This window comes from Epinephelus fuscoguttatus, linkage group LG11 (genome assembly GCF_011397635.1).
Source record: "Epinephelus fuscoguttatus linkage group LG11, E.fuscoguttatus.final_Chr_v1".
In the NCBI taxonomy this organism is placed as follows: domain Eukaryota; kingdom Metazoa; phylum Chordata; class Actinopteri; order Perciformes; family Serranidae; genus Epinephelus; species Epinephelus fuscoguttatus.
In genome coordinates, this window is record NC_064762.1 from 10,408,873 (window position 1) to 10,434,250 (window position 25,378).

General features: G+C 42.2%; 2 protein-coding genes and 1 long non-coding RNA gene across 4 annotated transcripts in view; all 3 read left to right on the plus strand.

Annotated features, from left to right (window-relative positions):
* asap2b (ArfGAP with SH3 domain, ankyrin repeat and PH domain 2b) overlaps positions 1–10,835 on the plus strand; it is a 33,897-nt gene extending 23,062 nt beyond the window's left edge. Inside the window, exons 15-28 of the mRNA XM_049590060.1 lie at positions 1,701–1,834; positions 2,149–2,243; positions 2,343–2,532; positions 2,679–2,764; positions 2,996–3,111; positions 4,059–4,126; positions 4,293–4,400; positions 4,480–4,711; positions 5,861–5,965; positions 6,949–7,231; positions 7,748–7,806; positions 8,123–8,187; positions 9,662–9,781; positions 9,906–10,835. Of these exons, the coding sequence (XP_049446017.1) occupies positions 1,701–1,834; positions 2,149–2,243; positions 2,343–2,532; positions 2,679–2,764; positions 2,996–3,111; positions 4,059–4,126; positions 4,293–4,400; positions 4,480–4,711; positions 5,861–5,965; positions 6,949–7,231; positions 7,748–7,806; positions 8,123–8,187; positions 9,662–9,781; positions 9,906–9,980 (1,736 nt within the window). The 3' untranslated portion in view covers positions 9,981–10,835. The remainder of the gene's footprint in view (positions 1–1,700; positions 1,835–2,148; positions 2,244–2,342; positions 2,533–2,678; positions 2,765–2,995; positions 3,112–4,058; positions 4,127–4,292; positions 4,401–4,479; positions 4,712–5,860; positions 5,966–6,948; positions 7,232–7,747; positions 7,807–8,122; positions 8,188–9,661; positions 9,782–9,905) is intronic.
* Positions 10,836–12,329: 1,494 nt separating this feature from the next.
* On the plus strand, positions 12,330–25,217 carry LOC125896905 (cleavage and polyadenylation specificity factor subunit 3-like). Its single transcript, XM_049589869.1, has 18 exons — positions 12,330–12,501; positions 13,613–13,676; positions 13,796–13,893; positions 14,323–14,451; positions 15,167–15,344; positions 15,489–15,578; positions 15,693–15,843; positions 16,446–16,621; positions 16,713–16,871; positions 18,401–18,547; positions 18,784–18,936; positions 19,046–19,154; positions 20,070–20,168; positions 21,003–21,097; positions 21,209–21,296; positions 23,148–23,214; positions 23,700–23,796; positions 24,911–25,217. Exons 1-18 carry the CDS (start codon positions 12,431–12,433, stop codon positions 24,998–25,000), a joined length of 2,061 nt encoding a protein of 686 aa, XP_049445826.1. The 5' UTR covers positions 12,330–12,430; the 3' UTR covers positions 25,001–25,217.
* On the plus strand, positions 14,471–15,104 carry LOC125896906 (uncharacterized). 2 transcript variants are annotated; one of them, XR_007450362.1, is made up of 3 exons: positions 14,471–14,766; positions 14,809–14,934; positions 15,061–15,104. It is a non-coding gene; the product is annotated as an uncharacterized LOC125896906 (long non-coding RNA). The 2 variants fall into 2 exon arrangements; XR_007450363.1 differs by having other exon boundaries at positions 14,471–14,745; positions 14,872–14,934; positions 15,061–15,102.
* Positions 25,218–25,378: the final 161 nt, after the last annotated feature.

Sequence of the window (25,378 nt, forward strand, 5' to 3'; positions counted from 1 at the left end):
ATGAACATGTCTCGGCTTTGTCCTATCTTCAGAGTTCAATTTGACTTCACATGTAAACAAAGTGACATAAACAGTTTTTGGGATGTCAGTCTGTCCCATTCTCATCAACGTGATATCTCAACAACGCCTTGAGTGAATTTCTTCAAATTTGGCACAAACATCCACTTAGACTTGACAATGAACTGATAAGATTTTGTTGGTTGAAGGTCAAGGTCAATGTTACCTTGATCCATCTCATTCTTATGCACACAGTATGTCAAGAAGGCTTTGAGGGAATTTCCTTACAATTTTGGCACAAATGTCGACTTGGACTCAACAGTGATGAAAGTGAATAGAATGGAGGCAATACATGTTTTTGTATCGAACTGTTCAGTACGAGACTTTTGTTGCGGTATGCATCACGAACTGAGCAATATGTTGACCTATTTTCTTACATTTGGAAAATAAATCAACAGCTTAAACTGTGTTTAATATAATGTTCTCAACAAAACAGCCCACAGGACGGAACAGGAAACAAGCTGTCTGTATTTCTACTTTTTAAAAGAAATTAGATAGAGTTATTGACTTTCTTCTCTTTATAAACGACATCAGACAGCTCAGCACAACACTGGTCTGCACAGCCATGAAGAAAAAATAAGATGAAGCATTAAGATATAAATTCAAAACAACAGTATCTGCTCCTATTACTGTCACTAGTACTACTGTTAATGCTTCTAGTATTGCACCTACTACTACTATTTCTGCTGCTGTTGTCACTAATATTACTATTATTGCTACTCCTGCAACTCCTACAGTTACTGCTGCTGCTTCTGTTTGAAGAACAATATATACATTATTAACCCCAGAGGGGACATTCAGTTATTTTCACTCTTTTCACACACAGGCCCGAAATACACATACATGTACAAACAGGACCTATACATGCATTGTATGTACTGTTATTGTTATGTAATAATAACAGTATGTGATATCTGTTACACACTTGATGTTATAGATAAGGTGATAATGTGGAATTATCTGCACTGGCTCTGAGCTGGTTAAACTCTCAGCAGTGCTGCAGCAGCGTCTCAGATGTGAACTGTAACCTGCTGTACCCTTAAACTAACCAGCTACATTCCTGAGCTGTCGGTCGTGCCGGTCTGACGAGTTTATGAAGGACGATGCTGCTGCAGAGTTTCACTGTGTGACAGTACAACAGTTTGAGCCCAGCTGTCTGTCAGCAGCTGAGATTGTTGGTGTTGTTGTTACTGAAATGGATCCAAGCAGCAGGTCGCTCCTGTCAGAGGGATGTTAATGCTGTGCAACGTTTACAGGCAGCAGCTCCGCCTCAGACTGCTGATAAATATCTGAAAGGCTCCATCTTAAATACCCATGATGCCTTTATAGGTCATGTGACAGACCACACCTGCTGCAATAACTCATCAGTAAATAACAGTAAAGAATTAACATTATATATAACTCGTATACATCAATACACCAGGACGTGTAGAAAATATCAGTATAAACACAGAGGAGTGTATCTGGATATATACAGATCATAGAGTCAGTATTAGACTAGACTCACTGTTACTGAGTAACACCAGGTCCTTCTGCTCACCTCCTGTCTGTGAATCAGAGCCTCGATGACGGACATGAACGTGATATCATCGTCTTTAAAAACTTTCTCCTCCTTCATCATCATCCTCCTTTCGCCCCGTCAGGTCCCACCTGGCTGTCCACCAACCTGGGGGTGCTGATCTGTATCGAGTGCTCGGGGATCCACAGGGAGATGGGGGTCCACTACTCCAGGATCCAGAGTCTGGACCTGGACGTCCTGGGGACCTCCGAGCTGCTGGTGAGTCCACTTCACTGTCCCCACTGGAGCAACGGAAATCAGAGTGTTGAGGCAGCGCAGATTGATACAGAGTGTATCACAGTTTAGTTTATATATATAATATTAGTTTACTCCCTAATATCGGCGTCAGCCCCAAAATCCAGTGTCTGTCGGGCTGTAGATGTTTTAGGTGTGTTGTTGGATCACATTAATTCAATTAAATGTTTATATTGAGATCAATTAATGAACCAATCAGGAAGCTGCTGATGTGATCATTTAAGTTCATTAAGGAGCAGCTGTGATGAACTCACCTGACCTGACATGTTGTGTTTTAGTTGGCGAAGAACGTGGGAAATGCCAGTTTCAACGAGATCATGGAGGCAGATCTGTCGGCGCAGGGCGTCACCAAACCTAGTCCGTCCAGTGACATGTGAGTGACGGCCTTGAAGACGTGATCTCAAATCTAACATGTAAAAACTGATGAAATGATGACGCAGTGACTCACTCTGATCTCTGGTTCGTCCTCCAGGCAGATGAGGAAGGATTACATCACAGCGAAGTACACGGAGAAACGCTTCGCCCAGCGGCTTTGTGCGGACGCTGCGTCCAGACTGCAGGTTCTGTACGAGGCCGTCAGGAACAGGGACATCCTGTCTCTGATCCAGGTCTATGCCGAGGGGGTGGACCTGATGGAGGCCATCCCACAGCCCAACGAACACGTACGACCTTACTGATCTCTTCCATCATCTGTCAGTCAGATACCAACAACAACTGAGGCAGAAATCATTAGTGTTTGTGACGTCTCTTTAGTTTTTAAACACGACAGAATGAAGTGAGAGATTCACCCTCTGTTTGTTTCTGTCAGGAACCTGGAGAGACGGTGCTCCACCTGGCCGTCCGCATGGTCGACAGAAACTCCCTCCACATTGTTGACTTCCTCGCCCAGAACAGGTAACATCATCATCATCATCATCATCATCCTCCTCACTGGATCAATGTTGTTATCACTTTTTCTGCCAACTGTTTGCTTGATTAATTAATTCATTGTTTGGTGTATTAAATGTCAGGAAAGTGTCCCATGGTCACGTCAGTGTAATCAGCTGTTAGCTTCCTCACATGTACATTCAGTCAGTGTGTGTCCTTGTGTGTGTAGAAACACTCAGGTGTTTGTGTGTGTTTCAGTGGTAACCTGGACAAGCAGACGGCAAAAGGGAGCACAGCGCTGCATTACTGCTGTCTGACGGACAACAGCGAGTGTCTCAAACTGCTGCTGAGAGGAAAAGCTTCAGTGTCCATCAGTGAGAATACAAACACACAGAGACTGAAAGCAGCCGCACTACAGTGTTACAGCCTCACAATGTAACAGCCTCATAGTGTAACAGCCTCATAGTGTAACAGCCTCATAATGTAACAGCCTCACAATGTTACAGCCTCACAGTGTTACAGAGTCACAGTCTCACAGCCTGAGTGTTACAGCCTCACAGTGTTAGAGCCTCACAGTTAAACAGCCTCACAGTGTTACAACCTCACAGTTAAACAGCCTCACAGTGTTACAACCTCACAGTTAAACAGCCTCACAGTGTTACAACCTCACAGTTAAACAGCCTCACAGTGTAACAGCCTCACAGTGTTAGAGCCTCACAGTGTTACAACCTCACAGTTAAACAGCCTCACAGTGTTACAACCTCACAGTTAAACAGCCTCACAGTGTAACAGCCTCACAGTGTTAGAGCCTCACAGTGTTACAACCTCACAGTTAAACAGCCTCACAGTGTTACAACCTCACAGTGTAACAGCCTCACAGTGTAACAGCCTCACAATTAAACAGCCTCACAGTGTTACAACCTCACAGTTAAACAGCCTCACAGTGTAACAGCCTCACAGTGTTAGAGCCTCACAGTTAAACAGCCTCACAGTTAAACAGCCTCACAGTGTTACAACCTCACAGTTAAACAGCCTCACAGTTAAACAGCCTCACAGTTGAACAGCCTCAGTGTTACAACCTCACAGTGTAACAGCCTCACAGTGTAACAGCCTCACAGTGTAACAGCCTCACAATTAAACAGCCTCACAGTGTTACAGCCTCACAGTTAAACAGCCTCACAGTGTAAGAGCCTCACAGTGTTACAGCCTCACAGTGTTACAACCTCAGGAGAGCGACAGCTTCATTACAAACCTTTAGTCATGTCTAAACGAATCAATTTTCAGTGAAATGCTTCTTTTGATCTTAAATTTGTTTCCACAGCAAACGAAGCAGGTGAGACGCCGCTGGACATCGCCAAACGTCTGCGACACACTCTGTGTGAAGAACAGGTAAAACTCACCATGTTTATATTTTATCCTTTTATATGTTTGTTTGACTTTATGTTTTTGTCTCTTAATCGTCACCTGTCACAGTGACTGCTATGTATCAACCGTATTTTAAAAATTCAGATGGATTCCTTCATCCTGTATTGAAAACAGTGTTTGTACATTTCAGCTGACTCAGGCTCAGACTGGAAAGTTTAACGTCCACGTTCACGTCGAGTACGAGTGGCGTCTCCAGAATGACGACATGGACGAGAGCGAGGACGAGATGGAGGACAAGGTCAGCTGGTTTGATCTTCTGCTCTGTGTGAAACAACTTACGGACATGTGTAGGATGTGTAACAGTCTGCTTCCTGCAGCCCATCCCGAACCGCCGTGAGGAGCGTCCGGTCAGCTGCTTCGTGCCAGGCAGCGGCCCCATACAGCCCAACCTGGCGGTGTTGGCCCGAGACGCCGCCTGCCTGGTGCGGGACAAACAGAGGCCTCAGGTCCCCAGCATGATGATCAGCAACGAGACCTACGGCACCATGTTGGACCTGAACCTGCCGCCAGGACCAACACCCCCACTGCCGCCCAGAGGACCCAACAGAGGTCAGACACAGCGACAACAGTGAACACAAAAAACTTTATTTAACAAAAAGATTTACAGGAAGAAGGAAGATGAAAGAGACGCAGAAAACAAACAGGATTCACAGGTGAAAAATTAGTTGCGATGCTGTTTCGAAATCGAAGCTTGGTATTATGATCGTTTAGTGTTTCCACAGAACTAGAATCTGTTGGTGATTGTAAGAGGACGGGAAGGCAGCAACAGACAGTGCTGCAGGACCGTCACCATGAGCTGCTCTCCTCCTGCTCTCTCTGCCTGGTTAGCACGAGCTAACACAGCAGCAGCGGCTCACATCTGACACTGAGACGTTTAACTGTCTCAACAATCTCACACTGTCGTTACACTCGTTATTGACTGTTGGGTAACATAAGCTGTGTGATGCTAACAGTTAGCCCTGTCACTGTGTGTGTGACTGTCACTGAGCTTCAGTCCTGCAGCAGCCTCATGATAAACACAGAGAATCGATGCGCTGAATGCAGCTCTACAATAAAATGAGATTCTACTTTAATTCAAGGAGATCGGCTTAATTTGTGTTATAGGGATCAAAACCTTCCAGGGGGACTGAATCCTACATTTCAAAATGAAGGAACAACAGCTTGAGATGAACCACAGTGATGTTTTGCCTTTAACTTAAATTCATATTTTAGGAGGCTGATTTGTTTTCCTTTTATTAGTCTGTTTTATTCGACACTTCACAGTGAACAGACAGGAAATGTCGGGACAAGCTGTGTCTTAAGCAACAAACTGGTCGAACAAAGGTTTAGTCTAAAGATTAAAAATACAAATTTTACAATGAAATAAAACACAAAAATGACCTAAAGCAATAAAGTAAAGTCAGTTAGAGAAAGCTAAGATATGTTAGCTGAACGCTAAATTATGCTAGGCTAAGCTAAATCTGAAAATAAGATTCGGTGAATGAACAGAAATAATCAAGATGAAATAAACTTAAAACTAAAATCATACGAGTGAGGGAGTTTTTTTAAACGCTGGAATCAAATGTTACAGTCACATGGTGTTTGACCACGACGTCACAATATGTTAACCTCATATGATTAATCATTCATTGTCACATGATCAATGGTTTGATCATTGATCAGCTGACTCTCCTAGACATGCGTTTTGTGCCCCTGCAGGTTCAGGACACGGTAAACCTGCTGCCATGGAAACAGTCGGGAGACAGCGGTCGTCCTCCGACCCCCCCAACCCTCTAACCCCTGAGAGGAACTCCTCCATATACGGTGGGTGTCAGTCACTTCCTGTCAGTCACTTCCTATCTTTTGACAAAATAAAAGCATCAGATCCTTTACTTCCTGTGCTGCTAAGAGTTCCTTTGTATTTATACTCATATTGATTTATTGATGTATGTCATCCTGTAACTCCATTAATTAATTAATTAATTGATTAGTTGTTTAATTGTTTTGTCAATTAGTAGATTAGTTGATTATTAATTGTTTTGCAGATTAGTCCATTAGCTGATTTGTTGATTAATAGTTTAGTTGATTCATCAGTTTAAGGATTAGTGTAATAGCTGGTTAGAAGTCTAGTCAAATAGCTGAATAGCCCCTTAGCTAATAAGTTGATTTGTTGATTAGTTAATAAATAGATTCGTTGTTTAGTAGGTTAGTCGATTAGCTGAATAGTCCATCAGCTGATTAGTTCATTAGTTAATTAGTCAATTAAGTGATATATTGATTAGTAGACTAGTCAGTTAACTAAACAGTCCATTAGCTGATAACTTGATAAGATTAGTTGATTAACCAATGAAGTGATTAGTCAAATTGCTGATTAGTACACTAGTCAGCTTAGCTGATAAGTTGATTAATCAATTAGTTGTTTAGTTGATTAGTCGATTAGCTGATTAGTTGATTTTTTTAAAGATATTTTTTGGGCATTTTGCCTTTAATGGACAGGACAGGGAAGCGTGAAAGGGGGGAGAGAGAGGGGGGATGACATGCAGCAAAGGGCCACAGGCTGGATTCGAACCCGGGCCGTTGCGGCAACAGCCTTGTACATGGGGCGCCTGCTCTACCAACTAAGCCACCGACGCCCCGAGCTGATTAGTTGATTAATCAATTAGTTGTTTAGTAGATTAGTCGATTAGCTGATGAGTTGATTAACAGAAAATGAATCGTTGAATTTAATGACCCCTGTGCGTCCATGTCCTTCAGATGTTTTCCTGGTTGAATAAATCTGAGCCTAATTTTCCCTCCTCCTCTCCCAGTGCTCCCAGCAGGTCCTCCTCCTCCAGTAAACAAGAGGTCCAGTATGTTGGAGACCAAGACCGTGTCAGCCAGGAACACGCCCCTCCCTCCTCTGCCTCCCCCACCAACAGCCGGACTCCCCCCAGTCCTCCCAGCACCTCCAATCCCCCCACCACCCACCATCCCCCCACCACCCCACTACAAAGCTCCGCCCCATCCTCCACCAGTCCCCCTTCACCAGACCAGTAGACCTCCAGGACCACCAGTACCACCAGGTCCCAAGTCCCCTAAATCACCCTCTGGGTACGTACTGGACTGGACTAGTTTGGACTGTCCTGGACTGTATTCCCCCTGTTTACAGTCTCTATGCTAAGCTAAGTTAGTTGAGGACGGGGGTCAGCAACTTAACTTCAGTTCCCAATTGTTGCTCTCTTCACAGCCAGACTCCATTGAGAAAAACAGTAATTTAAGCAGGCTGAACACAGGAGCTGCAGTTCCAACACAGCTCCTGTGTTCACTGATGTTAAATTACTGATTTTATCAATGGAGTCTGGCTATAACAGCTCCAGTTTCCTGTTGGAAATCACTGTCTGACAGAAAGGTAAAGTGTTAGAATGAAGTAAAGTGTCTGGAATATGTTTTGCTGCTGCCCCCGTCCAGCAGGACATTGTTTAACTTCCTGCCGACTAACATCTCCTGTAGATGACACACTGACTGTGGACAAATGCTTCAAAAGATTCAGACCATTCATTTATATGAGCTTTATTCAACATTAAAACAAACAAATTAATCAGTCGACTTTATTCTGTCTGATTTCAGATCAGTGAAAACTCCTCCTCAGAGACCTCCAGTCAGGACGGCGTCTGTGGACAAACGAGGTACAAACGCACAGATACACAGAGTGATTTTAAATCTGCAGACAAAGGTTTCAATTGCTGGATCTGAGCAGAAATCTGAACTTCCTGTGACAGCAGAGGAATAAAAACATGTTTGTGTGACAGTTTAACTTCCTGAAAACCATCAGTGCATTAAAATAATATGACTAAAAATGATCTCTGTCTTATCGTACCACAAATAAAAAGTTTCAGAGACAGATGAACCTACGAGTCACCAATACAGACACACCTGTACAGGTTGCCGTGTCTCTGACGACTGTGATGTCATGTGTTGTTGTTGTTCATTTTCTCTCTGTAGGGTCTCAGTCCAAATCCCCACAAACTCCAACGCCTCCGACGCCCAAACCCAGAAGCACTTTCTCCGTAAGTCCTCAAACACAACAGAGACACAGAGGTCAGAGGTCAACACTGACACACACTCAGCTCCAGATTGTTAGTGAGGGTCGGTCCAGTGGAGCTCAGGTTATGTTCAAAACCTCAACAACAAAAACACAAGTGATGTCACAGGAACTCATTCAGTTTTGTTCCTCTGCATGAAGACGAACAGCTCATTGGCAGACACATTCGCTGGCACAATGAGGCACTTGGACTTAACGATAAACTGATCAGAATTGGTGGTCAAAGGTCACTGTGACTCTGTCCGTTACATTCTTGTCATCATGATATCTCGAGGAAGGCCTTTAGGGAATTTCCTTAAATTTGGCACAAACATCAACTTGGACTCAAGAATGAAGTGATTAGATTTTAGTGTTCAACAGTCACTCCAACCTTGCATCCCTCTTTTTCTTATCAATTCGATGTCTCAAGAAAGCCTTGAGGGGATTTCTTCAGATTTGGCACAAACATCAACTTGGACACAAGAATGAACTGATAACAATTTGATGGTCCAAAGGTCAAGGTCAGTGTGACCTTGCATCTCATTCTCATGAATGCAATATCTCAAAAACACCTTGAGGGAATTTCTTCCAATTTGGCACAAATTGTGAACAAGAGTGAACTTTAAAGGTCACTATGATATTGCGTCCGTCTCATTCTTTTGAATGTGATATTTCAAGAATGCCTTCTTCAAATTGGGCACAAACGTCCACTTGGTCTCAGCAGTAAACTGATTAGAATTTGGTAGTCAAAGGTCACTGTGACTTAGTCTGTTGCATTCTTATTAACATGATATCTCAAAAACACCTTGAGGGAATTTCTTCAGATTTGGCACAAACATCCACTTGGACTTAACAATGAACTGATTAGAATTTGGTGGTCAAAGGTCACTGTGACCCCTTCCATTGCATTCTGGTAACCTTATATCTCATGAAGGCCTTGAGGAAATTTCCTTAAATTTGGCACAAATGTCCACTTTGACTCAGGAATGAAGTGATTAGACTTTGGTGGTCAAAGGCCATGGTCAGTGTGACCTTGCTTCCGTCTCATTCTCATAAACACAACATCTCAAAAACGCATGTGGGGAATTTCTTTAAATTTGGCACAAACGTTCACTTGGCCTCAACGATGAACTGATTAGAATTTGGTGGTTGAAGGTCAAAGGTCAGTGTGACCTCACAAAATATGTTTTTGGCCACAACTCAAGAATTCATACACTAATTCTGACCAAACTTGACACAAATGTCTAACAGGATAAAATAATGAAGGTCAAAAGGTCAAAGGCCAGCTTGACTGTGACATCATCATGTTTTAACGTCATATCTCAGGAACAGAAGGGGAGACATTTGGTCAGATACTGAGATGTTCGTGTTAATTTATTGTCATGTAACCATCATAAATTAAAACTTACTGTGTGTGTGTGTGTTTGTGTGTGTGTGTGTGTTTGTGCGCGTGCATGCAGAAGCAGAAGCCTCAGAGGGTGAAGGCCATCTACAACTGTAACGCTGATAATCCAGACGAGCTGACGTTCACTGAGGGAGAGGTGATCGTGGTGGAGGGGGAGGAGGACAGCGAGTGGTGGGTAAGTGACACCTATCCCCTGGAACAGGAAATACATCATCACTACATCACCTCCAAACTTTCAGGTTTGAACCAAAGACGTCTTTTTTCACTTCTCTGACTTGAGTGTGTGTGATGTGTTTCAGGTCGGTCACGTTGAAGGAGACCCGAGCAGGCGAGGAGTGTTTCCTGTCACCTTCGTTCACTTCATCACAGAGTGACGTCAGGTTCACACCTGCGCTCCGCTCACCTGGAGCCGAAACATCCAGGACAAAGACTCACAGTGATCCGCCTGAGAGACGAACACGACTGCAACTCAAAAACACTGAAGCTGCTTTATTTTAATGTTCCAGCTTCTGTCAGATTTTCCCTCTCACATGTTTTACATTTACAAACTCACCTGTGACTCCACCTTTACAAACTCACTGAACTGTATTGTAAATTTTAGACAAGATGACAAAGTTTCCCAGGAGATCCTGAATGTGTCAGGATGAGTTTGTTTCAAAGGATCCAGCAGACAAAAAAGAAACTTGGTTAAGTTTTAATATCGAGCTTCATATAAACATCTACACTGAGTGGCTGCAGCGACCCTCTGCTCCTGGTTTAACTCCTTAAATCTAATGAAAAGAAACGTTAGTGCTGCACACAGAATCACCTGACAGACAGCAGTGTTCCTCGGTGCAGTATAGCAGCTCCTGTTTCCCAGTTAGTGTGTGAAGAATGGACTGGTTCCTGACCTCACCACCTTTGGGATGAACTGGAACGTCACCTGTGAGTCAGACCTGATCACCATCGTCAGTGTGACGCTCTGTTGTCTGAACGCTTCAACATCCCACTGGAACCAGAGGCTGTAAATGCAGCACATATATGAGTACTGTTAAACAGAGTCTGCTGGTATCAAACCTGTGACGTTACAGCCCCAAAAATACTCTGATGTGTTTGTTATTGTTTATGTCTCTGGTAGAAATTATTAATTTTAACCTGTTGGCTGAAGGGAAACTTTTAATTTTATTGTACTTTCATTTTCTTATAACGCTCAATGTCATTAAAACACCTGAAATTACGCCTGTAACACAGTCAGTGTGTGATGTGCTTTTTTAATCAGACGTCTGATTTTATACACAAACATGTAGATATTCTGTTTTACTCTCTTTCCACCCTCTTTACTTACCCTCCATTTTTCACACTATGCATTTAATTTTCCTCTTAAATTCAGCTCCTCAGATCTATCTCCAAGTATTCTTTACTTACTTTTTTAAAAATCTTTAACACTGCAAATAACTTATCATTTTCGTCCAAGCGGACTTCGTCAAATGTCCTGTTTTGTCCGATCAACAGTCCAAAACCCAAAAATATTATAAAAATCCTCACATTGGAGAAGCTGGATTTCTTCCTTTTGTAAAACTCCATAAAATCCAGATGGTAAAAAATGAATAATAATAATAAGAGATGTGGCAGCAGGTTTATACAAACTGACCTTAATTTGAGGAGAAAAACAAAAAATCACAAAAAAGGAGTAAAAGTAAAGAAGGATTAACACAGACGTTTCAGACGCCTTTTGCAAGAATTCAAAACTTTGAACTCTGAAAACATTGATGCAATTATTTTCAAAAACATGAGGGAAAAAGTCACTGAGCAACTTGGTGAGAAATGTCCCACAAATTGCAAAACAATTAATAGATTTAGAAAATTATTTTAAGAAAGCGAGGAGGAAAGAAGGGAAGTAAAACTATATTTATAATGATCAATTATTTTGTATTTAAAATTATGTTACAGAATTATTAGATTTTCTTTAAGCTCTTTTCCAGCTCATTTCCTTGTTTGTTTGTTTTTCAACTTTCTTTTCATTTCTTTTTTTTTCTCTTTTTACTAAATTCTTGCAAACTTTGTGGGTCATCTTTTCTTTTGCTGCTCTTTGCCATCTTCCCACATTCTTAAAAGAAACCAAGTCAATTTGCTGTCAGGTTTCAAAGGGTTCAGAAAAATACAACAATTCAATGATAACAAGAAGCTCTTTAAGCAGGAAAACGAACCATTCAGTGGACAATAATCTTATAAAACAAAGATATACATAAAACACAAAACAGAGAGAGAATATATAGATTTAGATATATAGATAAATATAAATTAGATAAACCTTTCCTTTGAAAATTCTGTACAGCTAACTAGCTCTTGATAATGTGCACTTTGGCATTTGATATCTGAACACCAGGACATCTGAGAGAGAACTGAACATGTTTTATGTTTTTAAAAGAAAGGTGAAGCTGATGAACCTGTCTGGTATCATGAGTGAATATGGAAGTTAAATTGCCAAACGATGAGGGAGGAGATTTTTGTCGTGATTTTTGATTAAAGACAAACTATCATGTTAAATGAGTGGGGAAAATATGAAGTAGCCTAAAAAAGACACAAACTTTGACTTATTTTTATTGTTTCAATATTAAAGTATAATTTTCCTGGTCTGGCAGAAATGGACTTTTATTTTCTAAAATCGGGGAACATTTTCTTTCTAACAGCGGAACCAAAGTACAACTAGCTGTACTACACGGACAGGTCTTCAGCAGGAGCCGGAAGTGACGCGAGGGTGAAACTTGTGGTTGAGCGCGTCGCTGCCACAGTAGTTATGAATTAATAGTGTTTGTAAAGATTAATCAGATTAATTAAGGTAAACATGGCGGCCAAACGTAAATCTGACACGACGGTTCCCGCGGAGGAAAGTGACCAACTGCTCATCCGCCCGCTGTGAGTTTAAATACAACTTTTATCTCTGATTGTAAACAGCTAGCGTCAGTATCTGCAGCTCTCACACCAAACTCCATTCATAAAAACCCTAATTAAGTAGATAAGTTTAATCACTACCAACATAAATTTGTTGTGGTTGACCATATAAGACTTTTAACAAATCCTTAGATGCCACTCTGCAGTTCGGCAAAGATCAAACTCACTTATGTAAAAAGGTTTTCAACTTTTAACTTGTTGTTACCAGCTAGCCTCTGTGGCAGCGGCTCTCAGACCAAACTCCATTCATACTTAGCCTAATTTAGTAGATACCTTTTATTATTAACAGCATAAATATGTTATGGTTGACCATTTAAGACTTTTAACGAATCCTTAGATGCCATCCTTCGGTTCGGCATACAAGAAATGTGGCAAACATCACACATTTAAAAAGTTTTCGACTTATATCTCTTTGTTCCCATTTAGCGTCAGTGTCTGCTGCCTTTAGACCAAACTCCGCTTATACATCGCCTAATTTAGTAGATCCTTTCATCAACAGGGGCGAAAACTTCATTCAGTTGATCTTTTTAAGACTTCCAACGCACCATTAGAGACCACTCTTCCTTTCGGCATAGATCATGTGTGCTAAACATCACTTATCACTTAAGTTTTTCAACTTTTATTTCTGATTGTAAACAGTTATCGTCTGTCTGCTGCCCGTAGACCAAACTCCTTTCGTGCATAGGCTAATTTAGCGAATAAAAATATAAAGTTTGACCTATTAAGACTTTTAACCCTACCAATAAATAGAAATAAAGCTACATAACTTAAACAAGGTTTTAAACTTATGTAATTAGCTGCTAATACTCATTTGGCATGCTTTGCTCATGCAGCCTACCACGTGTTTCAGAATCGAATATTTTCTGAATAGAGTTTGGCTTTATTTTCTTTCGAGGGCAAGAGTGCATCTGGGGCAGAGCTGCATGGTGGCAGCAAATCCTCCAGTTATTATGTTCTGAGGTGTTGAGGCTGAGTGTAGTTACTTAATGTTACCATGGAAACAGTTTTGACTCCTGGATTCAGGATGTTGGTTGTACATGAAAGTGACGACGTCTCTGTGTGTGTTTGTGTCCAGAGGAGCAGGACAGGAGGTGGGACGATCCTGCATCATCCTGGAGTTCAAGGGACGAAAGATTATGGTATGTTTCATCACATCAGCTGAGAACTTTAACATGTGTGTGTGTGAGTCGAGTAAAAACGTGTGTGTGTGTGTGTGTGTGTGTGTGTGTGTGTGTGTGTGTGTGTGTTGTGGTTTTAGTTGGACTGTGGGATCCATCCTGGTCTGGAGGGAATGGATGCTCTGCCGTTCATTGACCTGATCGATCCGGCCGAGATCGACCTGCTGCTCATCAGCCAGTGAGTTCAGAAAATATAATTCATCATCACAGAAACCAGAGAACTCTCTCTCACACACACACACACACACACACACACACACACACACACACACACACATTGATACACTGTCAGGTCTCTGAGACAACAAACAGGTTATATGATCATTTCTCAGACTGTCTGACAGTCCTGCAGATTCTGATATTGATGTTTGAGGGTTTAAAAACACTGAAGGATATTTGGTTGTATAAAGAAACAAAATTAAAACCCAGACTTACTCCAGGTTTAACATCAGAGAACATGACTTGTTTGCTGACAGTATGATGATGACAAATGAGACGATGTGGTGCAGAGGTTTGATTGTTAAGGGGAGACACCATGAAGATCAGGGTTGGTGTTGGACCTGGATGCTGCTTAGTAACAGACATGTTGTCCTCTCATCCCTCTCAGCTTCCACCTGGATCACTGTGGCGCTTTGCCCTGGTTCCTACAGAAGACCAGCTTTAAAGGACGCACCTTCATGACGCACGCCACCAAGGCCATCTACCGCTGGCTGCTGTCCGACTACGTCAAAGTCAGGTAGGACTGTGTCAAAGTCAGGTAGGACTGTGTCAAAGTCAGGTGGAAGTGCATCAAAGTCAGGTAGGACTGTGTCAAAGTCAGGTAGGACTGTGTCAGAGTCAGGTGGGACTGTGTCAGAGTCAGGTGGGACTGTGTCAAAGTCAGGTAGGACTGTGTCAAAGTCAGGTGGAAGTGCGTCAAAGTCAGGTAGGACTGTGTCAAAGTCAGGTGGAAGTGCATCAAAGTCAGGTAGGATTGTGTCAAAGTCAGGTAGGACTGTGTCAAAGTCAGGTAGAACTGCGTCAAAGTCAGGTAGGACTGTGTCAAAGTCAGGTAGGACTGTGTCAGAGTCAGGTAGGATTGTGTCAAAGTCAGGTGGAAGTGCATCAAAGTCAGGTAGGACTGTGTCAAAGTCAGGTGGAAGTGCATCAAAGTCAGGTAGGACTGTGTCAAAGTCAGGTGGAAGTGCATCAAAGTCAGGTAGGACTGTGTCAGAGTCAGGTGGAAGTGCATCAAAGTCAGGTAGGACTGTGTCAGAGTCAGGTAGGACTGTGTCAAAGTCAGGTAGGACTGTGTCAAAGTCAGGTGGGACTGTGTCAGAGTCAGGTGGGACTGTGTCAGAGTCAGGTAGGACTGTGTCAAAGTCAGGTGGAAGTGCATCAAAGTCAGGTAGGACTGTGTCAAACATAGTATGTCAGTGTGCAGTAAAGCAGCGCTGTGGTGTTGGTTGCAGTAACATCTCGGCAGACGACATGCTGTACTCAGAGACAGACCTGGAGGAGAGCATGGAGAAGATCGAGACCATCAACTTCCACGAGGTGAAGGAAGTAGCCGGCATCAAGTTCTGGTGTTACCACGCCGGCCATGTCCTCGGAGCCGCCATGTTCATGATCGAGATCGCCGGAGTCAAGGTGCATCCTGCTCAGTCCCTGAGTCCCCCCCAGCTTTTAGATCAGATTTTACATCTTGTATCTTTGTGGTGTCACATGTGCTAACGTCCTCTGTGTGTGTGTGTGTGTGTGTGTGTGTGTGTGTGTGTGTGTGTGTGTGTGTAGCTGTTGTACACAGGAGATTTCTCTCGTCAGGAGGATCGACATCTGATGGCAGCAGAGATCCCCAGCGTCAAACCAGACATCCTCATCACTGTGAGCGCAGCTGCCGACATTCACTCCTAACATCATCAGTTTAAACTGGATTTAAACACTACATCTAAATCCAACATGTCACTCTGTCTGCCTGCCTGTGTGTCCGTCTATCAGGAGTCGACGTACGGGACTCACATCCACGAGAAGCGTGAGGAGAGGGAAGCTCGTTTCTGTAACACGGTCCACGACATCGTGAACAGGGAGGGTCGCTGTCTGATCCCCGTCTTCGCACTGGGTCGAGCTCAAGAGCTGTTGCTCATTCTGGGTGAGACGTGATGTATGAACAGAGGTTACATAAAACCAGAGTGACCGCCCTCTACTGACTAATCAGACTGCAGTGTTCACAGCTCCACCTTTTAGTACCAGATCTGTGTGCTGGGTACCCCAACAGAGGGGGGACCAAAAATGGGGACGGTATGGAACGGTTCTGTTGGTACCATCCACAATTTTCACTGTGGAAACAGAAACTTTGAACTGTACTGAACTGAACTGAACTGCTTAGTGGAAACGGGGCTATAACATGGTAAAATAGAGTCCAGGCTTAAAAAATACAGAATTTTTACCCTTTAACTCAGCAGCTCTTCGAGTGCTCAGGAGAATGGAAATTTAAACGTCTACAGTTCCACAACTAGTGAGCAAAACTCCATCTGCTGAGAGAGACGGAATGATTCGATCAAAAGCTCCAGAAAAGTGACACAATGGGCCCTCAGTAGAGACGAGTCTGATTTCAAGACCAAGAACAAACTTTTAATCAAAGTAAATGATTCTTTGTGTGGTCAAAACAAAATCTCTGAAACCTATGTGTATTAATTGTACTGTGTGTGTGTGTGTGTGTGTGTGTGTGTGTGTGTGTGTGTGTATAAAAAGATGAGTACTGGCAGAACCACCCAGAGCTCCACGACATCCCCATCTACTACGCCTCGTCTCTGGCCAGGAAATGCATGGCGGTGTACCAGACCTACATCAACGCCATGAACGACAAGATCCGCAAGGCCATCAACATCAACAACCCCTTCGTCTTCAAGCACATCAGCAACCTCAAGGTCAGTGAGCGTGCTCAGTGGAGGCAGTCACAGGTTCGATCCCGGCCAGTATCCTCAGCAGGCTGTCTCACGCTGTCTGTGTGTGTTTTAGAGCATGGATCACTTTGATGACATCGGCCCCAGCGTGGTGATGGCATCCCCTGGTATGATGCAGAGCGGCCTGTCCAGAGAGCTGTTTGAGAGCTGGTGCACCGACAGGAGGAACGGAGTCATCATCGCCGGGTACTGTGTGGAGGGAACGCTCGCCAAGGTGGGTTCAGCTCCACACACTGATGCTGACACTGAAGTGAGTAAAGAGATTTTCTCCATAATCATAAGGACGGGAGTTTTTATTGATACCAATTAAATTGTAGATTTTGCTTATAGACCCTGTCAGGGCATCATGATGACATCACGATGACATGATGTTATCACCTGGAGGTAAAGCTGCCTCTCCCCCACAGGGCTGTAGGCTACATAGGAGTTTTAAAATGTGTTTGTCTTGTTGTGTTATTGGGAGCCAGAATAGAAGGAGTCATGGCTCAAAACCAGCCGCCACTGCCCGTCAACAAAAACAAACACAACTATGGTTAAATGTGATAAGACCAAAGGACTGGACAGAGGTCATCATCAAAAATGCTCACATGTGCAGCGCACACTTCATATCAGGTTAGGGAAAAAGTATTTCCTGTTGTAGGGATGAATAACGTTATGTGTATTAAGGGTTATCATGTCCACCTCATCAGAAACTGGGGAGGGATTAAGAGGAATATTGGATTTCTCTGGAACGCTAACTTTTTAGCTCATTAGCTAACGTTAGCTTCCATAGCAAAACAAACAAGTGTCGTCCTCCTTTGTAAGATTGGCTTCCTGTGACATCATCCATCCACTGAGTGAGAGCATACGGGTCGGCCAGTCTGGTCCCATTGGTCAGTGTTTATTTATTCAAGTAACACTGGCGGTCCCGGAGAGTGAGTGACCTGACATGGTGCGTTGGTAAATTCAGTCTGACACTCTACACTAAAATGAGAGCCCTGTTGGTGGAAGAAACGGAGCGTTATATTTCTACATGAATGAACTAACGGTTAAGTTAATCACACATTCACTCCACTCGGCGCTCTGCCGCTCCGTCTCCGCAGACAGAGTCTCCAGAGTGCGCTCTGCCACTCTGAGAGTGCGGTGCTCTGGATAACCCAACGGTACATTCAGACAGCATCATCTTCCTCCATTGTCTAAAACAAGACAACACAACTTGTTAGCTAGCACTAGCTAATGTCTGTGGAGAATTGTTTTGCCTCCAGCTCAGCACCGCCCACCAGAAACGTCACACTATTTACTAACAGTAAAAGAGTCTATTAGTCAGGTTCTTTATTGATTCCCTTAATAATTTCTGATCAGTTTTCTGTGTGTAAAAACAGGAGGTCTACACAGCGTCAACACACCTGGTTCATCCTCTCTGAGTCTGAATGAGCCCTGTCACTAAAACAGAAACTTAGCAGCTGACACCAACAACAGTGAAATGCTTCATCTTATCTGAGCCTGCAGAGCCTCCTCACATTAAACATGCTGACAGTGAAAGACTCTGACCACAGACCAATCAAATGTTCCTTCATGTCTCGTCATTTTTTCTACCACAGTTTGTTAAAGTGTCACTGTGACATCAGAGCAGCTTGATGAAAGGAGACGTCATGACACGTAGTGATGTGACTCCAAAGTACAAAACTGTAACTGAAGCCTGTCGGTTCACACACAAAATGAAACAGGAAGTCTGGTGTGACGAGATGTGTGTTTCTGTTTCAGCACATCATGACGGAGCCAGACGAGATCGCCACCATGTCGGGTCAGAAGCTTCCTCTGAAGATGTCTGTGGACTACATCTCCTTCTCTGCTCACACCGACTACCAGCAGACCAGCGAGTTCATCAGGGCGCTCAAACCTCCTCACGTGGTAACCACACCTCTTCAGTAAACTTTATTTATACTTCGCCTGTTTAACAAGCAGAAACATTTATAAAGCAGAACTTACGAGAGTATTATAAAATCCTAACGATACCCATCCCCGTCTTTAGAAGTCCAACATGCAGGTGTCTGACTGTTGTTTTAATTTGTTCACTTTACTTCTTTAAAGCTTAATTTTATACAACAATGTCTCCAGACTGGTCAGTTTTGTTTCCGTGCCTCCAGATTTTGGTCCACGGCGAGCAGAACGAGATGGCCCGCCTGAAAGCGGCTCTGATCCGCGAGTACGAAGACAACGACGAGGTCGACATTGAAGTCCACAACCCGCGAAACACAGAAGCAGTCACGCTCACCTTCAGAGGAGAGAAGCTGGCAAAGGTTCGTCTGAGTCCACTCTGTCAGATCAGTTTTATCGATCAGCTGCGACAAGGTCATACAGCTGTGTTGTACAGTACTATTAACTCCCAGCATGCTTTGCTGCCTGCAGGTGATGGGCTCTCTGACTGACAGGAAGTGTGTCCAGGGTCAGAGAGTCTCCGGGATCCTTGTCAAGAGAAACTTCAACTATCACATCGTGTCACCCTCCGACCTCTCCAGTCAGTAACACCTTCTCTGTGTCTGTGTGTGCGTGTTTGTACTTCAGTCTTTGTGAGGACCGACGTTTAAACCATCACAGTGAGGACATTTCTGCATTGTGAGGACATTTTGGCAGGTCCTGATTCCTTCAGAGGACTGTGAATGTTCACACTTGGTTTTAAGGCGCATTAGATGCAGTTCTGATCTTAAATCAATTTTTTTTTTTATATTGTTTCATCGTTTTGAGGACCAAGTTTTAAACCATCATAGTGAGGACATTTCAGCATTGTGAGGACATGAGCCACTGGAAACTCCTGTAACCTGCAGATTACAATGGGTTCACTGACAGACACTGTAGACAGACAGACAGACAGACAAAAACTAACTCAACAACATCCAGGCTACAAACACCCCATAATACTACATGTTTTAAGTAATGTTAATGATGTAAAATTTATTAATTTGTTTATCATAAATATTGAGTCTGAATTATTTGTATTTTGTAGATTAATGATCAGCTGTTTTACTGATGTTGTAAATAAATAGCAACGTGTAATTGTAAATTAAATCAGTGTGCAGACTGAGTGTGAAACAACAGATTTTCATAAAGCTGTCTAATCACTAGCTTTTTCTGGAGTTTTCAGCAGCGTCTCTTGGTCTTCCTCAGGCGATGAAATTTACTTAGAACAAAAAACAAGACTTAAAACTTAAAAACTGTTTAATGAACTTTTTATTAATGAACTAATTGTAATTAACCACATAGTGAACATGTTACTAGTCTAGTGTTCAGGTGACCCGTCTTTTTGTTTTGCTGCGTCCCTTAACACATCCTGTGTGTTGTGTTCAGGTGCTGTGGGTTTCCTCAGTATTTGGTGACTGTGTTGTGTTCAGGTGCTGTGGGTTTCCTCAGTGTGTTTCCTCCTGTCTTTGTTCAGACTACACAGATCTGTGTATGAGCACAGTGACACAGACTCAGGCCATCCCGTACACCGGCCCCATCTCACTGCTGGTCAGTCAGCTGCGCAGCCTCGCAGGTAGGAAGTGACTTTTATTATTTTTATTATGTGTAACTTTCTGTTTCTTTACTACAGAAGAACATTTTTTTATTCAACTTTTAAGGTGCCAGAAAACTTATCATAACCACTTTGACCTAAACTCCAAAATATTTCCTGTTTTCATGTATCCAACCAAGTTATTTTCACATTCTCCACAATATAAGATTAAAAATATTTATACATGTGGAAAGTCAACAACTGTAATTTAAGTACTTTACTTTAGTTCAGTTTAAAGGTACTTTGTACGTCACCTGAGTGTTTCTATAATTTGTTTCTTTACACCTCGACTTTAACACATTTCAGACCTCTTGTACTATTTACTGCATTATATTTGTTACACAGCTGAAGTTAAAAATTATTTTTGAGCTTGTATTTCATGCAAAAAAAATCTAAAATATGGTATGAAATATTGCATCGTTTGTAACGGAGTCCTTATAGTATTGCAGCTGTTTTCAGTATAAATTCACTTGTTTAAATATTTTTTAAATTAAGGTTTTCACTCGTCTATACAACATCTTTAAACAACTTGATTTAAATTTTAAAAAAAAAGGTTTCTTACTGCACCAACAGATTTATATATTATTATCATTATTATTGTTATTATTAATGATGGAGAACTGTCTCTGTTAAATAGAAATTATTATTAAAAATGTAATTATGAGTACTTTTCCTTTGATAAAACATTTGTCTGGTGATACTGTGTGATTTTACTTAAGTTTAGTTTAAAGTCGTCTGTATAGAAACAGTCAGGACTTTGAAGTGTTTAAAGCTGAATTCCTGCAGTGTTGACTGTGTACTTTGTGTGTTTTTTAGGAGACGTAGAACAGGTGGAGGGAGCGGAGAAGATCACCGTCAGGATCTTTAAGAGCATCACTCTGGTTCATGAAGCTGGCATGGTGCTGCTGGAGGTCAGACATTTTAAAGATGTCATTTTGTACCCAGATCTTTGCTGCCTCAGACGCCGCCTGTCAGTCTGTGTATTTAATGTAACTGAGTTTTTTATGTGTCTTTGTCCTCAGTGGATCGCCAACCCACTGAACGATATGTACGCCGACGCCGTCACCACAGTGATCCTGGAGGTCCAATCCAACCCAAACGCCCAGAAACGTCAGTAAACAAACAACCTGCTCAGACTCTCTAATGAATGAACTCTTTTATTTTTTTTACTCGCACACATAAAACTGAAACATTAAACATAAAATCCAAATAGTAAAAAAGAAAAAATAAGAAATGCTTCAGGAGCTGCAGGCTGATACGAACAGACCTGCCCTCGACTGACGGAGAAAAACAGACAATTACAGTTTAAAAAAAATAGAACTGCAAGCAGTTATGAACGTGGTCCAAGCCTCCCCACGCATCTCGGCCTCCACGCCCCATGGAGCCCATGAAAGTCGGCCCCAAGGGACAATGGGCTCAGGGCAAGCTTCAGGACACAAGCCAACGTCTGAGGTGCAATATTCATCGTAATGAGAAGTGCATTGGAAGTGCCAAAGGCTGAATGCATTTGTTGCAATAAGTCACGCCCACTTTGACCTATCATTACCAAACTTTAATGAAACCTGATATTTCTGTGTTTATAGCGTCAACTAGTGGCCAATTTGAGCCAAATTTGGCATCGAGCCTCTGAACAATGTCTGAAACAAGTGTCTTATGTTTCATGTTGATATCACTTAGTCTGACAAAAATATGCAACAATATGTGGATTTTAGCTAGGAAAAAGATTTTGTCGTTAATAATTTGCACATTTTTGACCGGGCAAAATTCTTTTGATAACTTTAGATCAGGTCCATCTCAAGAGTCTACGTGCCAAGTTTCATGAAGTTTTGACAAAATCTGTAGGAGGACTTCGAAAGAGTAGGTTTTAGAAGTGTAGCAACTTAGCGAGGAAAATGTGCGGTGGAAGTGGGCAGGGCCTATGTCAGAACTTCCATGTTAATGGCCGATGTTTACCAAATTCGTTTCACACTCTCACAGTCTCATACTAACTAAGGATCTCAGCTTTGGTTTTGATAGCTTTTAATTTGACAAAGATACGGAACAGTTTACATTTTTATAGCTAGCTACAAAATGTGTTTGTTAATAATTTGCACATTTTTTGACTGGGCAAAATTCTTTTGATAACTTTAGATCAGGTCCATCTTGTGAGTGTAGGTGCCAAGTTTCATAAAGTCTGAACAAAATCTCCAGGAGCAGTTCGAAAAAGTAGGTTTTGCAGTTTTTTGCAATTTTTGGCAGGAAAAAGTGAGGCAGAAGTGGGCGGGGCCATGGATACGTGATGCAGTTCCATTCAGGGAATCCATGGATACAAGGCTTTTGAATCTGCGACATACGGTGTGGGAGTTACATACCAAAACGCTTTGGCCTTGATTGTAGTACCCCCTGCAGGTGCACTTGTGTAATTTTTTGCATCTGAGGTCCCTGAAGGGGTCTACACCAACCCTCCAAATTGTACCACCCTCCCCTGCATGGTGTAGCCTGCAGCACCACTTTTATTTACGGAAAAATAATAAGATGGTCACCGCTGGTCTGCTTACATACGCGTTCCCCAGGCCCCGTGGGCTTGGACTCCTAAAAAGGAGAAAAGAACTAAAGTAAGATTATACAGAAAAACACAAGAAAAGATAAATAACAACAAGAAGCAGATGGAGCAGTCTGTGAAAAATACTCCAATAAAAACCAAGAAATACAGAAGTACACAGTTTAGAGAAAAAAAGGAAAAAAAACTGGGGAAATACATATTTATATATAAGTTAAATAATAATTAGAATGTAAAAATAATCAAATATAATGATAATTTCTCTTTAAGGAGCTGATCGACCCGTCTGTTGTTATAGAAATTAATTTGTGAATTAAATGTAAAGAACTTGCTGAACGATGATGCAGAGATGAAGGTGAGAACATATATTTATATGTAAACACACAGATCTCATTAACGTTGAATGTTTTGATTTGTTTCAGTTCTGGACTCGAAGAGAGAAGCGTTCGACATGGACGTGTTTGTGGAAAGACTCGGGCTCATGCTGCAGTAAGTTCAACTCGCTCAGCTGGTGGACGTTTGTTTTACTCTGCCTGCAGTGCCAGGCGGGTGGAATCTGACTGTAACAGCATGACAACCAAACAATTAAAGTCAGTTTAATCTCTTTATTTAAAGTCTGTTACCTTTCTGAAGCACCCTCTGTGAGAGCGATTTAGTACGACAGGAAACTATTGATTGATTGATCGATAAATAATGTCTGACTTTACTTTAACACATCATGATGTCAGAGGTCTATGACTCTCAGTGATACAGGTCTGGATGTTTTTATTTGTTTTTTATTTATTACATTTAAATGTAGTTTTAAAAATGTTTGTCATGAATGCTGAAGTTTGTTTTCACAGCTTGTTGAGAAATGTTTACTGTCGAAGCTGAGGAAGGAAGTATGTTTAGAGATGCAGTGATTTTCAGAATAAGAGCTCATCACAGTGGTTACAGTTTGAGACGTGTCCCAACTGTTGATGTTTGTGTTGCAGCGACATGTTTGGAGACGACTGCGTCAACTTCACAGACGGTAAAAACCTGAGTGTGACTGTGGACGGAGTCACAGCGTCCATCGACCCCGAAACCAGAGTGAGTATCTGAACGCAGTGAGAGGTCCCATCTGACTTCCTGTCTGTCTGTCTGTCTGTCAGCTCAGAGCTCATTGGTTCCTGCTGAAGATCTTTAAGAACACAGATCAGTAGTTTCATCAGACAATCAGAAACAGTGACGTGAGTGGGACGTTGTCATTTAAATGATCCAGTTGGAGCATTTATTCTCTCAGAAGTAGAAAGCTCAGGTTTCTGTGTCATCACATCGTGATGTTGTTACCTAACGTGTTGTACAAACTACGTATTTTGTTGTAATTATGTCGGTATTTCCCCTCAAGGCCCAGATGGTTGTTGTTTACATTATCCTTCATTTATCGATCCAAAATAAAACCATATGTTAGCTGTTAGCAGCTGTTTAATGTTAGCTGTTAAAGTGAGCTGCTAACAGGTAACAACTAAGTTTAACTAGCTGCCAACAGCTAACATGAATTAGCTGCTTACAGCTAACTGTAACTAGTTACCCACAGCTAAGGTAAACTAGCTGCTAACAACTAACAGCTAACAACTAAGTTTAACTAGCTGCCAACAGCTAACATTCACTAGCTGCTTACAGCTAACGTTAACCAGCTGCTGACAGCTAATGTAAACTAGCTGCTAACAGTTAACAGCTAACTATAACTAGCTGCCAACAGCTAATGTAAACTAGCTGCTAACAACTAACAGCTAACATCTAAGTTTAGCGAGTTGCCAACAGCTAACATTAACTAGCTGCTAACATCTAACGTTATTAACCAGCTGCTAACAGTTTACATTAACTAGCTGCTAACAGCTAATGTTAACTAGCTCTCCTCCTGCTGATGTCATCACAGATTTGTTGTCCACAGTGTGACATCAGGTAAACAACGGGCTGTGTCCTCTGATGTGTCCACAGTGTTTGGGGACTATTTTCAGAGGCGGATTAATCCACATTAATCTTGTTAGTGTCTGTGTCAGTAGGATGGTGTGTGTGGCTCACTGATGTGTTTCTAACCACAGAAGAAGATTCGTTAGGCTGAGCGCACACACACACACACACACGGCATCTGTCAGGACACAGGTGATGTAATAAATGATGTAATGCCCTTAACCTTTTGACGCCTGACCTCTGTCTCCAGACGGTGACGTGTACTGAGGATGAAACTCTGAGGGAGATGGTGGAGGTCGCCGTCCACCGTCTCCATGATGCCCTCAGCCCCGCCTTCTGAGTGTGATGTCACCAGCAGGGGGCGGCAGTCAGCTGTCCACAGGAAGCTGATGACGGACTTATGTTTTTGATGTTTTTCTTCTTTTAACGAAGATGATCTTTTAGTATGAAATCTGATTCCAAAGGAATCTCCTCCTCCTGCAGCTGACGGACCAATCACCTTTTTCTACTCCATGTATCTGATAAACATCACAACAAAATAAACAAATGTTTGTCCACTCTGGTGTTTATCAGCTGATTCTTTGAACAACAGTTTTATTATCAGTGTATGAACGTTTCCTTCCGCTGTGATGTTTGACAACAAATCTAGATTTTAGATTTTAGATTGTAGATCTTCATTATCAATCAATCAATTAATTGATTAATGATTTCAGCTCTA